We start from the raw sequence: 19,792 nt of genomic DNA on the forward strand, positions 1-19,792 counted from the left end.
TTGATGTAAAATCCAAAAAGAGATCCATTTATAACCACCAAATTTAATTTAGTTTCAATAGTACTCTTCAAAATAATACACATAGAAATATGGTTTAAAAAATCAAAAGTTTTTTTTTTTTTTTTTTTTTTTTTTGCCGTACGCGGGCCTCTCACTGTTGTGGCCTCTCCCGTTGCGGAGCACAGGCTCCGGATGCGCAGGCTCAGCGGCCATGGCTCACGGGCCCAGCCGCTCCGCGGCATATGGGATCCTCCCAGACCGGGGCACGAACCCGTATCCCCTGCATCGGCAGGCGGACTCTCAACCACTGCGCCACCAGGGAGGCCCCAAAAGTATTTTTAAAAACACTTTATATTTCAAAGTTAGTATCTACAGAGACATATTGAGAGAAAGCCCCTTTTTAAAAAGTCACATTTTAATTGGTACTGTTCTTAATGATATGTCCTATGACCTAGGAATGACAGCTTTAATTCTTATTATCTCCTAAATATTTGTCTTCTTTCCAAGACCCAGCTCTGTTTCCTGTTAATGGGTCTGGCACCAGGTTATCGGGAAATGTCACCCTCACCCGCACGGCCACCTCTCTAAGACAACGCGTAGCAGTTAGTGCACACTCATCTTTTTCTGAATGTGCTCCCCACCTACTATGCTTGGGTTCATCTTTCGTAGTGTCAGAGCAGCTTAGGAGAGAAGTCCACCTGCCTTAACATTCCAAACTTACGTCACTCTGTATAACTTGGAAATTGCTCTTGTGTTCTTTATCAAAATTCTGATTTCCAGTAATGGAAAACTTTTGTTTAAAATAAGTTCTAAAACTTGCAAATTAGGAAAGTTCAGTAATAGCAGAATAAAAGATTATTCTTTAAATAAGGGTGATGATGTTTATATATGCTAAGTTTATAACATTCTTGCCTACACCCAATACTCTTAAATAAAGAGTACCTCATTACAGTTCTGCTATCCTAAAATATTTTCTAACCACAGCCATTCGTGTTGAAGATTTGGTTTCACTTCTTGGTCTTCCCGCACAGATTTTAGGAAGGATGAAGATGACCTTCACTTTGCATAACACATCTAATCCATACAGGCTAGTAAATAACACATGCTTGACCGAATTATATCTTGAACGCATAAGCAAGTCACTAATTGAAGAGATTCTATAAATTTATTCTTTTATAATGTGAAAAGGCTTTCTGCAATGTAAATGTTCATTTACATAAGGTGAAATGATAAGTACTTACTCATTTCTGCCAGTTTCTGTTGAAATTTGGACTCCCCTGGGAGATGTTTACTGCAGATTTAAAAAATGCAAAATATTTCATATGTATATGTATAAATGAAAACCTCAGATTTCCAATAACTATGTTTTCAATGACTTTTTATGCTCTTACTTTAGCGAGTAGCTTTTAATTTCAAAGGTTTATAAATCGAACATCTGAAATATAAATGTCACAAATTTATGATCCTAGATATTTTTTCAGTGGTTCTTATGAAACTCAGTAGCATTTTTCAAGAGTAAGCATTTTAAAATTTAATGTTAATCAAAACTAACAAAATTTTATCAATAGCTTTGTAAAAAAAATGACCAGATTTTTAACATCTGATATTTTCAATGAATTTCAGTAGATTTACATGGTGCTTGTAACTTTGGGATGCAGTCACACCTATTATTCTGAGCAATCCTCATAATTTCCAAATAAAACTGGCATGAGAAGAACTGGTGTAAGTCGGGAGTAGGGCTGGCACTCTGGGTTCTCCTGATGACCAGCTCAGCTACTGAAAAACATTCTAACGCGGCTCCTACCTTCCATCTGCTTCATCTGATCCTTCAATGTCAAAGCGCAGTTTTTTCAGTGGCTTAGGAGGGTTGCTTCCTTCAGCACTTCTTTTGAGCACACGGTCACTGTTACACACCATTTGATTTATTTTCTGGAACTTCTCAGAAGTCTGCAAATTATGGAATTCTTTATTTTAAATCATTAAATGCCGCCACTTTGCAGTTAGCAACCCCTAATTGTAGGTTTGAGGTGGGTCAAAAATCAGGCAGAGGTGATATCTGCATTTTAATTTTCTGCTTTTATGGACCAAATAAGAGATATGAAAAATGTTAAAATCAGACTAACTGCACCTAACTCTGCCCCAATTAAATACCTGCTATTTTCAAACTCTCCTGTGTCTTCCCAACAACTCTGATGACTACTCCAAAAGTCCTAGTTCCTCGTTTCCAGAACCTACTCACACACAAAACCAGGGCTACTTCTCAGAAGCATGCAAAGTTGGAACAGCTTCCTGGAACCTTATTTTTGACAGATTTTTTTTTTTCTTTTTAGAGCACAGCATAACCGGAAAGAATGTCACAGGAATTTAATAAGCGATGTTTAGTGAATAATAATTTTGGACTCACTTTATGGGTATCATGTTGACAAGTCATACTATATATTTGAAGCCATTATTGATGTAGTAGTATTTGTTGATATCCTAACTCTAAAAGTTTTAAAATAAAATATTAAATATCCAAAAAACTTAAGCATTTGAGTCCATCCAAGTATTACTAGAGATGATCTGAGATATTTATCTCCTGAGGGAGAATCCTTTCACAGCAAAGAAAGCTTTGGTAAGAAATACCAAAGAGGGTACAATATCTTATTTTATCCAAAGGACAAACACATGGAAGAACTCTATGTCTTGTCTATCTATTTCAGAACCAGAGTGAGGTGATAATCTCAGTGATGTGGATTAACACATTTATTTGAACTCAAGAATGAAGTCAGACTTTCTGATAGAAATTAAATGTGATTTGACTGATTTGACAGTAAGGATTAGCTTTGCTAATTATGCTTTATTTTCCAAAAATTAAATGAACTAAGTTTCAAAAATATTCAATGCAAAACCAGATATTGAAGGAAAATATATTTAGAGCACATGTACAATATGATAGAAACAAAATTCTGGGCACCTATTAAATTTATAAGATTTTCAGTTATCAGCTTTAAAATATGGAAGTACATATAACATTTTCTCAATTCTTTTAGAGGCTATGGCAAGCAAAAAAGTTTGAAGACCACTACTCTATACTTATCCAGATCCAATCCTATTTATGTGGTCCATATCCCCTTTGTGAAACCTGACAGCTGCAGCCTATGTTGAGCTAAATGTCACAGCATTTACTATTTGTAACAAACATTTTAACATTTGGTCTTTTAGTATACAAACATTTATGGTTCTCTAGTTATTTCATTTGGGGCAGTGCAGCAGGCAGATGCTAGAATGGCTCTCACTAATCCTCATCTCCTTGAGTGTGGGTTGGACCTGGTGGTGACTTGCTCCTGACAAAATAACGTGGCAAAAGTGATAGAAAGTCACTTCCAAGATTACAACAAGACTGACTTCCATTTTGCTTGTTTATCTCCCTCCTTCCCTGCCTCCCTCTCTTGGAGTCCTTGCTCTGGGAGAAGCAAGCTGCTATGTTGTAAGTAGCTTGTCACCCTACGGAGAAGCCCACGTGTCAAGGAACTGATGGCTTGGACCAGTAGCCATCAAGGATCAGCCAACAGCCATATGAATGAGTCTGTGAGAGGTCGTCCTCCAGGTGAGCCTGGAGATAACTGCAGCTCCAGGTGACACACTGACTGCAGCCTTGTCCAGAGAGATCCTGGATCCTAAGCCATGCCTGCTTACCGACCCACAGAAACTGAGATGAAAAAGGTTTAAGTTACTAAGTTTGGGGGTGATTTGTTACACAGCAATAAATAACAAATATAGGCAGAGGGGTGGGTGGTATGAAACATTAACAGTAATGCACACTGAATAAAAAACTGCTGAATTAGTGATGGTAATGAAAGGCCAGCTAGAGTAGTGGGTTCCCAGACTAGAATAACCATTTCAAAGCTAAGCTTTCCCCTGCATTCCTCTGGAACAAAGACCACCACAGACTCTGTCACTTACACTGGGGCATGTAACCAATTCCTTATCAATTTAACAGGGAAAGAATATCCTAGAATTTGGAGAGGAAGAAAAGCAAAAGTGTGTATATGTATAGAAGGAGACCAGTGGGTAAGGACTGGCTGGTGACATTTGGACACAGTGATTACATTTTGGAGTATCTTATTTCAAATTAGTGAATTTCAAAGCTGTTTTTTAAAACATTCCTTTGAGATTATATAATGCATATATTTGTATGTATATACATGAATGTATACACACACATATATAATCTCAAAGAAATGTTTAGAAAACAACTTTGAAATTCACCAATTATGAATATGATTTAAAATTAAATCTGATTTGAAAATAAATGATATGTCTTCTAAATTCTACGCAATATGCCTGAATGAGGTGCTTGAATAATAGCATTTGTAAATTCAATTATAGAAATTCTCGATTTCTTTTATAGTTAGAGTGCATACTATTGTATTTCACAGGAAAAATACTCACCCCAAATGATTCACCAATTGATACTAAGATTCTGTCAAGTTAATATAAAATACAAATTAGTAATGCAAATCATATACAACTGTGCAGAGGTGAACATACACACGTCATTCTGAACTATCAGGAATACCAAATCAAAGGTTTCGTCTACCCCTAGAACCACTGACAAATTATACTCATTAGAGACTTATTCTGGTACTGCTAGTCTAGTCAAACACTGAGCTGGTTCCTCAGATTTTTTAAAGCAAGACCTGCATGTCTGCAAGAACATATTCTGCCACTGTTCACATTTAAAAAGGGTAAAAGAAAATTTTAAGTTTATCCATACTTAATTCTTCATAAATCAATGACTAAGTTAGCAATTAAAATTTTTCACATTTTCTCATTAAAAATTCAAGTTACATTTGGCAAAAACTTATATGTGATAATCAGAATTCTAATTAGGATCTATATATAGTATAGTAAATATATTTACTATATATAGTAAAGGCTATTTAACAATATCCTAGAATCAGAAATCTCTTATTAGTTTGTCCTTGCTTGAACCATATAATTTACGCTCCTGATAATAAACGTGAAGAACAGCATTAGCCTGACACAACAAAGATTTGATCATATGTACACGGAATCAATAAATATATGGATTTTATTGTCCTCCAATTCTTTGATAAGTGGCCATCATTCTAAATATTGATATATTTGATTTAACTAAATATGCTGAATACGTGGAGTGTTAAGATGCTCTCTTAATACCTGATCAATGATTTATCAGGATTTTCAGAATGTCACTTTTTTGCTAAAGGACTCCAACCTGGAAGTGATTTAACTAAGATCAGCAAAAAGCCATCATTATCAGCATAACATGGGTTAATTATCACCATTAAAAATTCAGCTAAGGGCTTCCATGGTGGCGCAGTGGTTGAGAGTCCGCCTGCCGATGCAGGGGACACGGGTTCGTGCCCCGATCCCGGAAGATCCCACATGCCGCGGAGCGGCTGGGCCCGCGAGCCATGGCCGCGGAGCCTGTGTGTCCGGAGCCTGTGCTCCGCAACGGGAGAGGCCACAGCAGTGAGAGGCCCGCGTACAGCAAAAAAAAAAATAAATAAAAAATTCAGCTAAGTATACATTTTCATGTGTACAAATTAGACATGGTGTGGCATCTCAGCAACTTATAATGTAATTTGTAGATATCAGTACACAGATACTCAACTATAAGAACACCAAATAAACAGAAGACGATACAGGGGCACATGAGAGCATTTATATCATTTGCCAACTATTTTCTACTTTTTCTTTTACTGTAGAGTTTGAAATTTTTATGTGTGCATTATTTATATAATTAAACACACCACACGAATGTTTTCTATAGGGTTGATATATCCCCTTCTTGTTTTTCTTGCCCATTAAGTACAACTATATGGGCTAACATTTTCTGAGATTTTACAAGCTAATCTGCCTCCACTTTATTCAAATAAAGTCAGTTTTAAATAGCCCATGATAACACATAATGAGTCAACTGAAGTACTTCAAAAGCCAGAGAGCACTTGCTGTTGGATGTGGAAGATAATATACTGATTTGTAGTTGCACAGGACCTTTCATCTAAGAATTTAAAACAGTTTCACACTCATCATTTACCTGAGCCACAGCACCCTGAGACCTGCCTAAGTTAATACAGAGGTCACAGGCAGAATTAGGGATGGACTTCTAAAGACTTAACTTACAGTCACCTACATTTAATCAGTCATCTACATTTTTATAAGCAAGATGAACACATCCACAGAAAGAGTTCACAGGACATTCAATAAACTCCAGAATAAAAATTCTTAACCAAAAGTAATCTACTTTGTTTAGCAGACTGGCTACTTACAAAAACATGAGAGTGACTTGAAACTTATCATCACACTGGTGCTCAGACTGTTTACAAAAGAACAGACCCCAGCAGCCAGGAAAGCTGATGACTAAATGTGCAAACCTATCTAAGTAAACAGATTACCTCCCCACGGACCCCCAATTCTTATCACATCACTTAATATAAATGAGGAAATTAGGGTCTCAAATCTAGCTTATTTTAAATGAAGAAAGCTTTGTGTTCTTATGCTTGGATCAAAATAAGCCCCTCTTATTCTTTACCACTTCCCTAAAAAGAAAACACAAACCTTGATCTTGGAGTCATTTTTGTTGGCGTAGGCAGACCTTCTGAAATTTTATACGGATTCTTCAGGGGTGATATGTAGATGTTCCCCCCAGGAACCCGTAAAGGTGAGCTAGAAAACTTGTAAGGGCTTCGAGGAATGTGAGGAATCGGTGACAAGGTAGGGGGCTAGAGGAAAAACAAAAAAAGTAGATTACTTAACGTTTTAGTGAGATCCACTGCTTTATAATTAGATTTTCCCAAACAAAGGATGCTTTTTAACATACCCTGGTGGAAGCATACTGCAAAATATTTGTTTTCAGTCTCTGCATGAAGACTGAATTATAGAATACGATAATAGAATCATACTCCTCTTCTCTGATCAAAACACGTTTGAATGTCTGAGGAAGAAGAGCAAAAACACTTGTTAAATGAATTTGGGTATTTAACTCCTTAGATTTTCTTTCTTTTTTTAAAAAAATTAATTAATTTATTTATTTTTGGGCTGCATTGGGTCTTTGTTGCTGCGTACAGGCTTTCTCTAGCTGCGGTGAGTGGTGGCTTCTCTTGTTGCGTAGCATGGGCTCTAGGTGCGCGGGCTTCAGTAGTTGTGGCACACGGGCTCAGTAGTTGTGGCTCACAGGCTCAGGAGTTGTGACTCAGGGCTCTAGAGCTCAGGCTCAGTAGTTGTGGCTCACGGGCTCTAGAGCGCAGGCTCAGTAGTTGTTGTGCACGGGCTTAGTTGCTCCATGGCATGTGGGATCTTCCCAGACCAGGGCTCAAACCCGTGTCCCCTGCACTGGCAGGCGGATTCTTAACCACTGTGCCACCAGGGAAGCCTAGATACTCTATTTTAATAGTTCATAATACTATTTAAGAGTAAAAACGCATATTTTACAGGCAAAAACAATCCGAAAAAGCCATCTTAGGCTTGGATTATAGCTGCTCTACTAGCAGTGAAATGTCATAGATATATACAATATGTTTTTTATATATTTGTGTAAAAGTTTATTACAAATACCCTGCTTATTGTCAGGGATATAGTATTCCTTATTTACTTTATAATATGAATTTGAATACTAAAGTGTGTTAACTTCCCAATTACATTTTAGTTACAAATAATTAACCAATAATACGAAAGTAAAAAGTTGATATGTAAATTTATATAATACAGTCAGAACATATGATATAATTAATGACTGAAGCTATCCATATTATAGATATGTATATATCTGGAAAATTCTTACCATGGAAAATTACCTACCTCCTGAACAGCATGAGGAAGATCTTTGTATGCTGTTACAATGATTTTGAATTTAAGGTCTATATTCTTCACTTTGCATATGCCATACATGGAACACATCATAATCTATTAAATAAATGTGATATAAATATAGTCAGGATTTTGTTGCATGGTTGTACTTTAAAAAACACTGTTATCTTTCTTTTAGTTTCAAAAAATGGAAATTTAATTTCCTACAGAATTATCTATTCCTATCCTGAGCTCAGTTTGAATGTACATGTAAAGTATTTAAAGAACAGAATGCAAATAGCCAACTCTCAGTTGTTCAGGACTGATCATCTGGTTTGTAAATAACCCTAACTTTGGCTCCTGTTCCTTAAATGTTTCTCAGAAGAGAAAAGTTGAAACTGGAATCTATTAACTGTTTAACTAGCGCTTAAAAAAATAAAAGCCAGGTGTGAAAAGGGTTCAAACTATTAGATAAAATAATATTGACTATACTCAGCGGTGGTGTTAAGGGAGATGCAGTAACTGGAAGGGGGCAGGAGACAGTCTTCTGTTGACAATGTTCTGTTTCTTGATTTGCTTTCATAGATGAGTTCTGTTGATGAATTTACATTAAGATGTATCCTTATGATATATGGATTACTCTATACACATATTACATTTAAAGAGAAGGGTATTTTAAACATAAAAATAAAATTTGAAGTGATTTTCTGTGACTTTGAAACATCGAACTTTCTTAATTTGTCTGAATTTTACTACCTAGTTTAAGAACTGATATTTTCTGCAACATTCTTGCTCCCATCTACCGCCAAGAATACCTACTCAACATCCCTTGTTTAGCATCTTAAACAGCCCCAATACTACTATTTCTCCCGTTTAGAATGCCATCCAAGTATCCTCTTTGCTAATTCACACTGTTCTCCTATTTCAATACTTTACCTAAGGTACCTCTCACAAAATCTTCTTGATTCCAGATACCTAATCTCTTTAGAAATCCTTAGCACTACTGTCTATCTTTCTATATTACAGAAAAGCAGTAGACCCATAAGGCAATAAGTGCCTACTTAAAAAAAAAAATCCAACATACTAGAATTTAGAGTTCAAATATGCTCTTGTAAAATATACATATTTGTAGGTTATACATTTATACAATAATACATCTTTTGTTCAAAATATCATTCTTACTGGGAACAATACTACCAACCTTACCAAAATAAAAAGATTAAAAGGGAACATTATGAACAGCTGCATATCAACAAAATAGATATCTAAGATGAAACGGAAAAATTTAAGGAAAGACACGAACTACCAAAACGGACTCAAGAAGAAAAAGAAAATCTGAGCTTTTGAAGCACTAAAGCACCAAAAGCTTCAAAGGACACAATCAAGAAAGTGAAATGACAACTCAGAGAATGACAGAAAATATTTGCAAATCATATAAGGATTTGCATCATAAGGAACTTGCATGTAGAATATATAAAAAACCCTTTCGGCTCAACAATAAAAAGACAACCCAATGAACAAATCGGTAAAGTATCTGAATAGCTATTTCTCCAAAGAAGATATACAAACGGTCAATAAGAACACAAAAAGATTCTCAATATCATTAGCCATCAGGGAAGTGCAAATCAAAACCACAAAGAGATATCACTTCATGTCCACTAAGATGGCTATAATCCAAAAGGCAAATACGAAGTTGGTGAAGATGTGAAGAAATTGGAACCCCATACACTGCTGACAGGAATGTAAAATGGGTAGCCATGCTAGTAAACAATCTGGCCATTCCTCAAAAGGTAATACAAATAGTTACCATATGACCCAGCAATTCCACTCCTAGGTAAATACCCTAGAGAAATGAAAACATACATCCACCCAAAAACTTGCACATGAATTTTCATTAACATTATTCATAATACCCAAAAAGTGGAAACCAAATGTACATGAATTGATGAATAAATAAACATGATGTGATATAGCCATACAATGGAATATTATTTGGCAATAAAAAGGAATGAAGTGCTGATACAAGCTATAACACAGATGAACAATGACAACATAGTAAGTGAAGGAATCCAGACACAAAAGATAACATTATATGATTCCATTTATATGAAATGTCCAGAATAGGCAAGTCTATAAAGACAGGAAGTAGATTAGCGTGTTGCCTGTGATTAGAGGGGGTAGGAGAATAGAGGCATGTATGTTACAGGTACAGGGTTTCTTTTTGACATGATGAAAATATTTTAAAACTGACTTTGGTGATTGTTGCACAATTCTGTTAATATACTAAAAACTACTGAACTGTACATTTTAACTGGGTAATTAGCATGGTATATGAATTACATCTCAATAAAACTGTTACAAAAATATTATTATTCCATAAACAGAAGAAAGAGGAAGATATGAGAGATGGTCTTTGTAAATTAACTCAATCATTTATTCATTTGACACTGTTTTAGATCAACTATTCTTTTTTAGATCTTTTTTAGATCAACTAAGATCCCCGGGGGTTCTTAGTTCCCCAACAAGGGATCAAACCCGTGCCCCCTGCAGCCTGCAGTGGAAGCACAGAGTCTTAAGCACTGGACCAGGGAAGTCCTAGATCAACTATTCTTAAGTCTCATGCTTTTTCCACACTAAATGAATTCCAGTTTACCACAACATAGAAAAAGCCTATGATAAAGTTTCTTCAGTGAGTTTTGCAGTGAGATCTTTCATGCCATTAAATAAGTAAAGTTATTGAAATATTCTCAAGCTCTAAAGCTCTCATTTGTAAGAAATATAGCAAAAATATAAAGGGTAGCCAACAAGCAAATATATATTAAGTCTACTAAATCGACGCAGCTTCTCATTTGAATCTAACCTTTTCTTAAGAAATCAGTACACAGCTAACAAGTGAGTCGAGTAGGAAAAGTGCATAATTTTCTTACCTGGTCCAAATGCCTGTCTCTCATGAGTTCATACTCATTTTGCAGTGTGTGTTGGAAAAGGGTCCAGATGATATGTTCTAGTTCTGGGTGGTCAGACAGAAGGCGTGCACACAGGGTATTTAGTCGAAGATATGCTAGTCGATACACTGGAAAAATAAGGGGAATTAATCACATTTACTCTTAATTTTGTATCACAAGTGGATTTTTCAAAACATTAAATTGCTATAACCAAATGCTGTTAAATAGCATTTTAACATTAACTTCATCTCTACCACTGTTTTCCTTATGAATAAATGATTTGTAGCCTTAGCACTGTCCTAGATACTAGAAGGCAAAATAATACTTTGCTGAAAGCATTATTCAGCAAAAAATAATTCTTTTGCTAAATTATTACAGCATAAAATTGAGGTAGAGGGACTTCCCTGGTGGTCCAGTGGTAAAGAATCCTCCTTCCAATGCAGGGGACGCGGGTTCGATCCCTGGTCAGGGAACTAAGATCCCACATGCAGCAGGGCAACTAAGCCCGTGCGCTACTGAGCTCCCGTGCTTCAACTACAGAGCCTGCATGCCGCAAACTACAGAGCTCACGCACTCTGGAACCCACACGCCACAACTACAGAGCCCACGCGCCCTGGAGCCTGCACACCACAACTAGAGAGAGAAAACCTGCACGCCATGACCAGAGAGAAGCCCGTGCGCCACAATGAAAGATCCCGTATGCCTCAATGAAGATCCCGCATGCTGCAACCAACACCCAACAGAGCCAAAAATAAATTAAATAAATAAAATAAAATAAAGTTGAGGCGGAGGAAGAAAGATCCTAAGATCTTGTGAAATTAGACAATCCAAATAGGGTGTGTTTCAGTTCCACTGGTAATATCTCATCACAGATGTTGAAAATTCTCACTATCAATATTCAAGAGGGTAATTATTTTTTCAAATAATGGAATTTCCGAAGTCCCTCAATTTTTCCAATCCTAAAAACAAAAAACAAATAGTGCATTTCTCTATAAAAATACTAGACTTGTAGATTACCTAAGTGGTAATATGACTGTGATATTAAATTTAGAGAGTTTATTAAAAAATGCTAGTGGAACACAGGTTGGAGAAAAGTAATCCACAAAACTGAATTTTCCTCCATCTACTTTAAACATAATGACCCTTGGTTTAAATTTACTTTTCAAAGACTTGCATAAGGTAATCAGAATTTTTTAGTTAATAATTTATCCCAGTAGTCCTCAACTTTGGCTTATATCAGACTTGCATTGAGGGCTTGTAAAAATAATGATTTTTTTTTTTTTTTTTGGCCTCATCCTAGAGCTTCTGACTGAGTAGTTCTAGGGGCAGGGCTCAAACAAAAATTCTCATTTCTACAACTTAGCAGGTGAGGTGGATTCTGCTGGTTGGGGACCACACTTTGGAACCAACGCTCTAACGTAAGGGCTTATAACATGCCTATAAAGTTCAGTATATCTCTGACTTGAATAAAAATCAGAAAAATGATTTATCACAGAGGAATATGGCCTTTTACTTTCCTTCAAAGAGCTCCATGTGGGTGTGCACTTGCATGTATATACACATGCACAGACACCCAAATGACCTCCCTATCCCACCACATACACACACAATCAGAGAATGCTATACAACCTGGTTACCAGGAAATGCACCTGCACTAGGTCACAACACATTGTATAAACTCAACTCACACACCTGAACAGCATAAGTAATGTTCTGAGTGCTTACTATGTGCTAGGCATTGTTGGAAGCATTTTATGTATTAATTCATTTAATTATCTCAAAACCCATACAAGGTAGATTATTATTATTTCCATTTTACAGATGAGAAAACAGGCATAGAGATATTAAAGTTTTTTTCCTTTTTTTAAAAAAATTGGAGTATAATTACTTTACAATGTTGTGTTAGTTTCTGCTGTACAATGAAGTGAATCAGCTATATTTATACCTATATCCCTTCCCTCTTGGACCTCCCTCCCACCCCACCCCCATCCCACCCATCTAGGTCATCATAGAGCACCAAGCTGAGCTTCCTGTGCTTTATAGCATGTTCCCGCTAGCTATCTATTTTACGCATGGTAGTGTATATGTCAATCCTAATCTCCCAATTCATCCCACCCTTCCCTTCCCCACCATGTCCACATGTCCATTCTCTACGTCTACATCTCTATTCCTACCCTGCAAATAGGTTCATCTGTACCATTTTTATAGATTCTACATATATGCGTTAATATACGATATTTGTTTTTCTCTTTCTGGCTTACTTCACTCTGTATGACAGACTCTAGGTCCATCCACATCTCTACAAATGACCCAATTTCATTCCTTTTCATGGCTAAGTAATATTCCATTTTATATATGTACCACATCTTCTTTATCTATTCATCTGTCATTGGACATTTAGGTTGCTTCCATGACCTGGCTAATGTAAATAGTGCTGCAATGAACATTGGGGTACATGTGTCCTTTTGAATTATGGTTTTCTCAGGATATATGTCCAGTAGTGGGATTGCTGGGTCATATGATATTAAAGCAACTTGCCCAAAGTCATGCCTAGTTAAGCAGAAGAGCCATGATTTGAAATCCAGTCAGCCTCGTTTCAGAGTCCATGCTCTTGAGAGTAATCATCTACTAACCTTTTTTGTAAAAGAGTGAAAGGGAGGTAGATTTCAATGGCTTCTGAGTCTGGAAGGCTGAGGTTGCTTGTGCCTCTGAATTTGCAGTAGAATTTACACGTGTAGTTGACCCTTTTTTCTTTGGGGATCTTACAGGAGAAAGATACCTAGATATATTCAAAGGAAAAGACTTCACTTGAAGTTTGCTAAGAATCTCTCTCTCTCTCTCACACACACACACACACACACACACACACACACACGGCTGTACACATGCATCCAAACACATCTTGTCTATTTAATCTACTGTTCTACACCAAATTCCTCTTTAAATACAAGTTGGAAAAGAGAGATTAATAGGAAAACTAAGCTTGTCCTTATCATTTCTAACTCTATTTCAATAAATGGCTTTTCTTGGGAATTACTGCCTTATTTAAAAAATAGCTGCATATGTTTATATGTTCAATTCTAATAATTAAAGTGGGACTGAGTTCATAAAATGACTCCAGCTTAAAAGAACAAGCCACTGATATCAAAATATCAATTTCTCTGATTCTCTCCTAAAAACATTTCATTGATAACTATGGTTCATATACATAGGACTTAAGTTACACATACATACTCCCTCCTAAATTATATAGTACACGATTATATGAATTAATATTTCACGTAACATTATCAAGTCAGATTTACACCTGTATACTAAAAATATGTCAGGCAAAGATCAAGGCAGAGATATTAGTAAAATTATTTCTCAATTTCTGACCTTCTACTGCTCTGTGTTGCCCTTTATTTTAGAGGATAATCCAGGTCTACTTTCTTTTTTTTTTTCAAGAACACTTTTTATTAAGGTCACTATTAGTAAAAGGTTTACAGTCTTTTAAAAATATCCCAGGGCTTCCCTGGTGGCGCAGTGGTTGAGAGACCGCCTGACGATGCAGGGGACACTGGTTCATGCCCCGGTCTGGGAAGATCCCACATGCCGCGGAGCGGCTGGGCCTGTGAGCCATGGCCGCTGAGCCTGAGCGTCCGGAGCCTGTGCTCCGCAACGGGAGAGGCCACAACAGTGAGAGGCCCATGTACCGCAAAAAAAAAAAAAAAAAAAAAAAAATATCCCAGAATCTACTATGAAGAGCAAGTACTAGGGAGTAAACACCAAAGCATAACTTTCTAATTTTGTTTTAGTAGCTGAGAAATCATTCTGAGCAGGAAGTAGGATTTGTACCTTACTATGGATGCTTCTAGTACATGCAATATATTTACTAGTACACTAGGAAAAGGGAATCACCATCATAACTTTGTAAGTACCAGGGTCTAGTCTGTTATCACCCTTGAATTTCCCTTCAATTCACTAACTAACAATATTGTAGACTGACTTAACTTGGGTAGAAGTTAGTCTCCCTTGAATTCTAGGTGAACACATTACCTCCTGGACTCCACTACTTGAATCTCAGACTTAAGAAGGCCAAAATGGAGCTCTTGATTTCATTCCCATTCTTCCCATGTCAAGAAATGGCTCCACATTACATCCAGTTTCTTAAGTTAAAAACTTAGGAGGTATTTTTAATTTTTCTCTTTTCCTAATCTTCAAACCCAATGCAAAAGAAAGTTCTATTAAATCTTCCTCTAAAATACACCCCAGATCTTTCCATTTCTTTGTATCTCTACTGACATATCTTAGACCAAGTCGTTTACATCTCTCACTTGAACTACTGAAATTTTCTCCAAACTGGTCTTTCTACTTTCTTCCTTGCCCTGTGCCTTTCCCTCCTCCAAACCCACCTGTACTTCAAGTAGCAGCCAGAAACTGACCCTTTAAAAATACCAATTATAGCAAGCTGCACCCCTGCTTAAAACCTTAATGCTTTCCCACTGCCCTTCTAAAACCCAAACTCCTCCCTACGGCCTAGGAGAACCTACAAGGTCTAGCTCCAGTTTGCCTCTCCAGCCCCATCTTGTACCATTCTCCTCTTGTTTGCTTTGGGGTTTCTTTCTGTTCCTCAGACCAGCTAAGTTTGACCACCCAAGGCCACTGTACTTAATACTGTCTGCTGTGCCTATAATGCACATCATGCAGATTTTGCCTGGCCAGCACCCACTTGTTCTTGAAGTCTCAGGTCAAATAGCACTTCATCAGAGAAAGCTTCCCTAAACATTCTATCACTCTCTTAGCTTCTCTCTTTCCCATCATTCTGTTTCTTTCTATTACAGAACTTATTATATTCTAAAATCACCTTATGTATTAGTTTACTTGTTCACTATTTATTTCCTTCCTCCAGAGCGTAAGCTCTATGAGGGGAAGGACTTAGTCCATCTTATTCGCCTTTGTATTCCCAGTGCCTAGAACACTTCCTGGCACCTAACAGACAACTGCTTATTGAATTAAAGAAAAAGATAAGGCTTGACTTATTTATATTTATGTATTACCTAGCAAACAAATTTATACATGAAGGCAGAAGCTCCATATGCTAGAAATACTTTGGTACAAATTATCATGGAAATGACATCTCTGGAAAACAGTCCCTGCACTAATCACAGAACGCTGTAATGTCAATTCCTATACAGAACTGAACAGGAACATAACATTAGGCATATTTCTATGAAAGGCAATGTAGCTAGACTGCTTAAGAGCATGGGCTTTGGGGTCAGATTGCTTGAGTTTGATTTGTAATTCCTTCTTCATAGAGAACGGAGGCTGACAGCCGTGTCTATTATCTTACAGGGCTGTTAGGTCACTGTCCAGCACATAGTGAACCCTCAATAAATGTTAGTTATCACCTTCTTCTTCCATTACACCATCATGCACTAATCAACCGTTTTAGTCTCTGATCCCACACTACTCCCTTCGCCCCATCCTATGCTTCACTCCAGATGCACTGAGCTGCACTCCCTGAAAAATGTTTCCTGCTTTCCTGGCTGCTATACTTTGGGGTTCATGCTATTTCTGTCTCTTCCCTCCTCTCCAGTTTCCATGTTGAAATCCTGCTCTAACTTTGAGGACTATCTAAATTGCCATCTCTGTATGAAAGCTGTCCTCATTACACCAAACCTGAGTGATTTCAGTAGCACTCTGTATCACTGTATATGAACTTTATTTGGGTCATATATCTTATATTCCTGATCCCTGAAAGCAAGAAAACTGTCTTATTCAAAATTCTATTCCCTACAGCTTTTGTATAACATCTTGCATTACACTATACTCAGAATCTATTTGCAAGTTGAATGGATTGACACAACAGATACTCTACTTACATATCTGCTGCAGTGTGATTATTCTGGAGAGGAAGGTTGAGAGTACAAGCAGGTTCAAGGTGATCAGCCAGTCCTTCTCGGTCCTTTGCTTGTTTAATAAGATCAAATAAAGGTGAATCCTATATGAAACAAGATGACATTAAAACAACATTGGTAAGTATGATTCTCCAATGTATATATCAAAATCATATGGTTTGACATGGTGAGCATTATGAATTTAGTCAAAATTAACAATAGCAATTTTGAAGTCAGAATAAGATTCTTTTCTCCACCTTGAAAATAATGACTGCCAATTTTTGTATTACACATAAAATAAAGAACTAGGAATATGTATAACTTCAAATGCTTGTATTAGAAAAGAAATTAAAAGTTAGGGAAAGAGACACAGAGAAAGTAGAAGGAAGAAAATAATAAAGACATAAACAGGATTTAATGAAACTGAAAACAAAGATAAAATACATGGTTTGATCAACTAAGCTAATAATTGGTTCTTTGAAATAACTAATAAAATTAAACAAAACTCCAGTCAGATTGACTGAGAAAAAGAGAAGAGACCGATAAATAGTATTAGGAACAAAACTGGGGCCACCATTATGAAGATTAGAAAGATAATAGGGGACTGTTGTGAAAAATTTTATGTCAATTCATAGGAAAACTTAGACCAAGTGGAAAATTCCTAAAAAATATAAATTAACCAAACTCAATAAGAAATAAATAAACCTCAACAGTCCTATAAACTATTAAAGTATTTGGATCAGTAATTAAAAGTCTCCCCACAAAGAAAACATCAAGCACCACTGGTTTTACCAGTGAATTCCACCAAACATTCAAGGAAGAGATAATTCCACTTTTGCTCCAACTCTTTGGAGAATAGAAGAAGTAAAAACATTCTCTATCTCATTTTATGAGGCTAGTACAACACTGATAATAAAAACTGTCAAGGACATTACAAAAAGGTAAATTATAGCCTATTCTTGCTCATGAACAGAGATATAAAAATTCGGAACCAGAAATATTAGCAACCCACAACAGCAGTGTTAAAAAGAATATGTCATTTACCAAGTTGAGTTTATCCAGGCTGCAAAATTAGTTCAACATTAGAAAATCTATAATGCAATTCACCTCACTAATAAATCTAAGGTGAAAAATCTTGTCAAAATCAGTGCAGAAAAGTTCTCATTTAAAAACCCATTTGTCATTAAAAAAAAAAAAGAAAGAAAACTCTTAGTAAACCAGGAACAGAAGGGTACTCCAAATTTAATAAATGACATCTACAAATAAACAGAAAAACCACAGCAAACATTATATGTAGTGGTGAAACGTTAAGAGCATTTCCCTTAAAAAATCGGAGACAAGAGAAGCTTGTCCCATTATCATGCTTTCTATTCAGCATTATACATGAAGTTCCAATCTGCTCAATAAGTCAAAGAAAAAAGACTGGAAAGGAAGAAAGAACAAAAATACCGTTATTCACAAATGATTTATCTGTTGATAAAGAAAATTCAAAAGGATCTACAGTGAAATTATTAGAATAAGAGAGATTAGCAAGGTTTCTGTACTGTTATGAAATCAATATGAAAAATAATTATATTTCTATATACCAAGCAAACAGTTTAAAAGCATAATTTTTAAAATACCGTTTACAAAAAAGTAAGACCAGCAGTAAGAACCATTAAAAACCTCGATTCAAAAATTTTAACTTTCTGGAGGTGAGAGCTTGCAAGTACATAAAAATGGGGGCCATATATATTGTACTCTTTTAGTACTTGAACTAAAGGGCAAGAAAACAGACAGATGGCCAAGATGCTAGCTTTATTTCAAAAGGAAAAGCAGTGTATCCGTAAATAAAAATACAAAACACTGTAGAATATAAGAAGATTTTGTAAAAATATGAAGATACTCTATTCAATAAAAAGTGAAAAATTAGCTAGCAATTTGAAAAAAATTATTACACTTTCATAATATATAGAAAATCACTTACGTTAAAAAACAAAATTGAAAAAGTATGAGAAGTATATGAGAATACCTTTATAACTTTTTAAAAAATCTTTTTTCACCTTTATTGAAGTATAATTGACAAAAATCATATATATTTAAGGTGCACAACATGATGGCTTCATACATTGTGAAATGATCACCACAATCAAGCTAATTAGCATTCATTACCTCACATAGTTACCTTTTTTTCTTTTCATCCCTTCACCTCCTTCTTTATAACTTTTCTTTCTCTTTCTTTTATATTTTTAAATTTTTTTTTTTTTTTTTTTTTTTTTTTTTTTTTTTTTGTGGTATGCGGGCCTCTCACTGTTGTGGCCTCCCCCGTTGCGGAGCACAGGCTCCAGACGCGCAGGCTCCGGACGCGCAGGCTCAGCGGCCATGGCTCACGGGCCCAGCCGCTCCGCGGCATATGGGATCCTCCCAGACCGGGGCACGAACCCGTATCCCCTGCATCGGCAGGCGGACTCTCAACCACTTGCGCCACCAGGGAGGCCTTATATTTTTAAATTTTTTAATGTTATTTATTTTTTTATACAGCAGGTTCTTATTAGTCATCAATTTTCTACACATCAGTGTATACATGTCAATCCCAAACGCCCATTTCAGCACACCACCATCCCCACCACCCCCCGCGGCTTTCCCCCCTTGATGTCCATACATTTGTTCTCTACATCTGTGTCTCAACTTCTGCACTGCAAACCAGTTCATCTGTACCATTTCTCTAGGTTCCACATACATGTGTTAATATATGATATTTGTTTTTCTCTTTCTGATTTACTTCGCTCTGTATGACAGTCTCTACATCAATCCACGTCTCAACAAATGACTCAGTTGTGTTCCTTTTTATGGCTGAGTAATATTCCACTGTATATACGTACCACTTCTTCTTTATCCATTCATCTGTCGATGGGCATTTAGGTTGCTTCCATGGCCTGGCTATTGTAAACAGTGCTGCAGTGAACATTGGGGTGCATGTGTTTTTTTGAATGATGGTTTTCTCTGGGTATATGCCCAGTAGTGGGATTGCTAGATCATATGGTAATTCTATTTTTAGTTTTTTAAGGAACCTCCATACTGTTCTCCATAGTAGCTGTATCAATTTACATTCCCACCAACAGTGCAAGAGGATTCCCTTTTCTCCACACCCTCTCCAGCATTTGTGGTTTGCAG

The 19,792-nt window shown here is 36.4% G+C and overlaps 1 protein-coding gene across 2 annotated transcripts in view; it reads right to left on the reverse strand.

The window, feature by feature from the left end:
* The window catches only part of RB1 (RB transcriptional corepressor 1), a 147,019-nt gene that overhangs the window by 3,406 nt on the left and 123,821 nt on the right, over nucleotides 1–19,792 (reverse strand). For both annotated transcript variants that reach the window (XM_060080304.1, XM_060080305.1), the window contains exons 18-26: nucleotides 16,625–16,743; nucleotides 13,394–13,539; nucleotides 10,743–10,888; nucleotides 7,828–7,932; nucleotides 6,851–6,964; nucleotides 6,589–6,752; nucleotides 4,435–4,465; nucleotides 1,805–1,947; nucleotides 1,242–1,291 (exon numbers count right to left, since the gene is read on the reverse strand). In XM_060080304.1, coding sequence (XP_059936287.1) covers nucleotides 1,242–1,291; nucleotides 1,805–1,947; nucleotides 4,435–4,465; nucleotides 6,589–6,752; nucleotides 6,851–6,964; nucleotides 7,828–7,932; nucleotides 10,743–10,888; nucleotides 13,394–13,539; nucleotides 16,625–16,743 — 1,018 coding nt within the window. The remainder of the gene's footprint in view (nucleotides 1–1,241; nucleotides 1,292–1,804; nucleotides 1,948–4,434; nucleotides 4,466–6,588; nucleotides 6,753–6,850; nucleotides 6,965–7,827; nucleotides 7,933–10,742; nucleotides 10,889–13,393; nucleotides 13,540–16,624; nucleotides 16,744–19,792) is intronic.

This window comes from Mesoplodon densirostris, chromosome 17 (assembly GCF_025265405.1).
Source record: "Mesoplodon densirostris isolate mMesDen1 chromosome 17, mMesDen1 primary haplotype, whole genome shotgun sequence".
Lineage (NCBI taxonomy): Eukaryota > Metazoa > Chordata > Mammalia > Artiodactyla > Ziphiidae > Mesoplodon > Mesoplodon densirostris.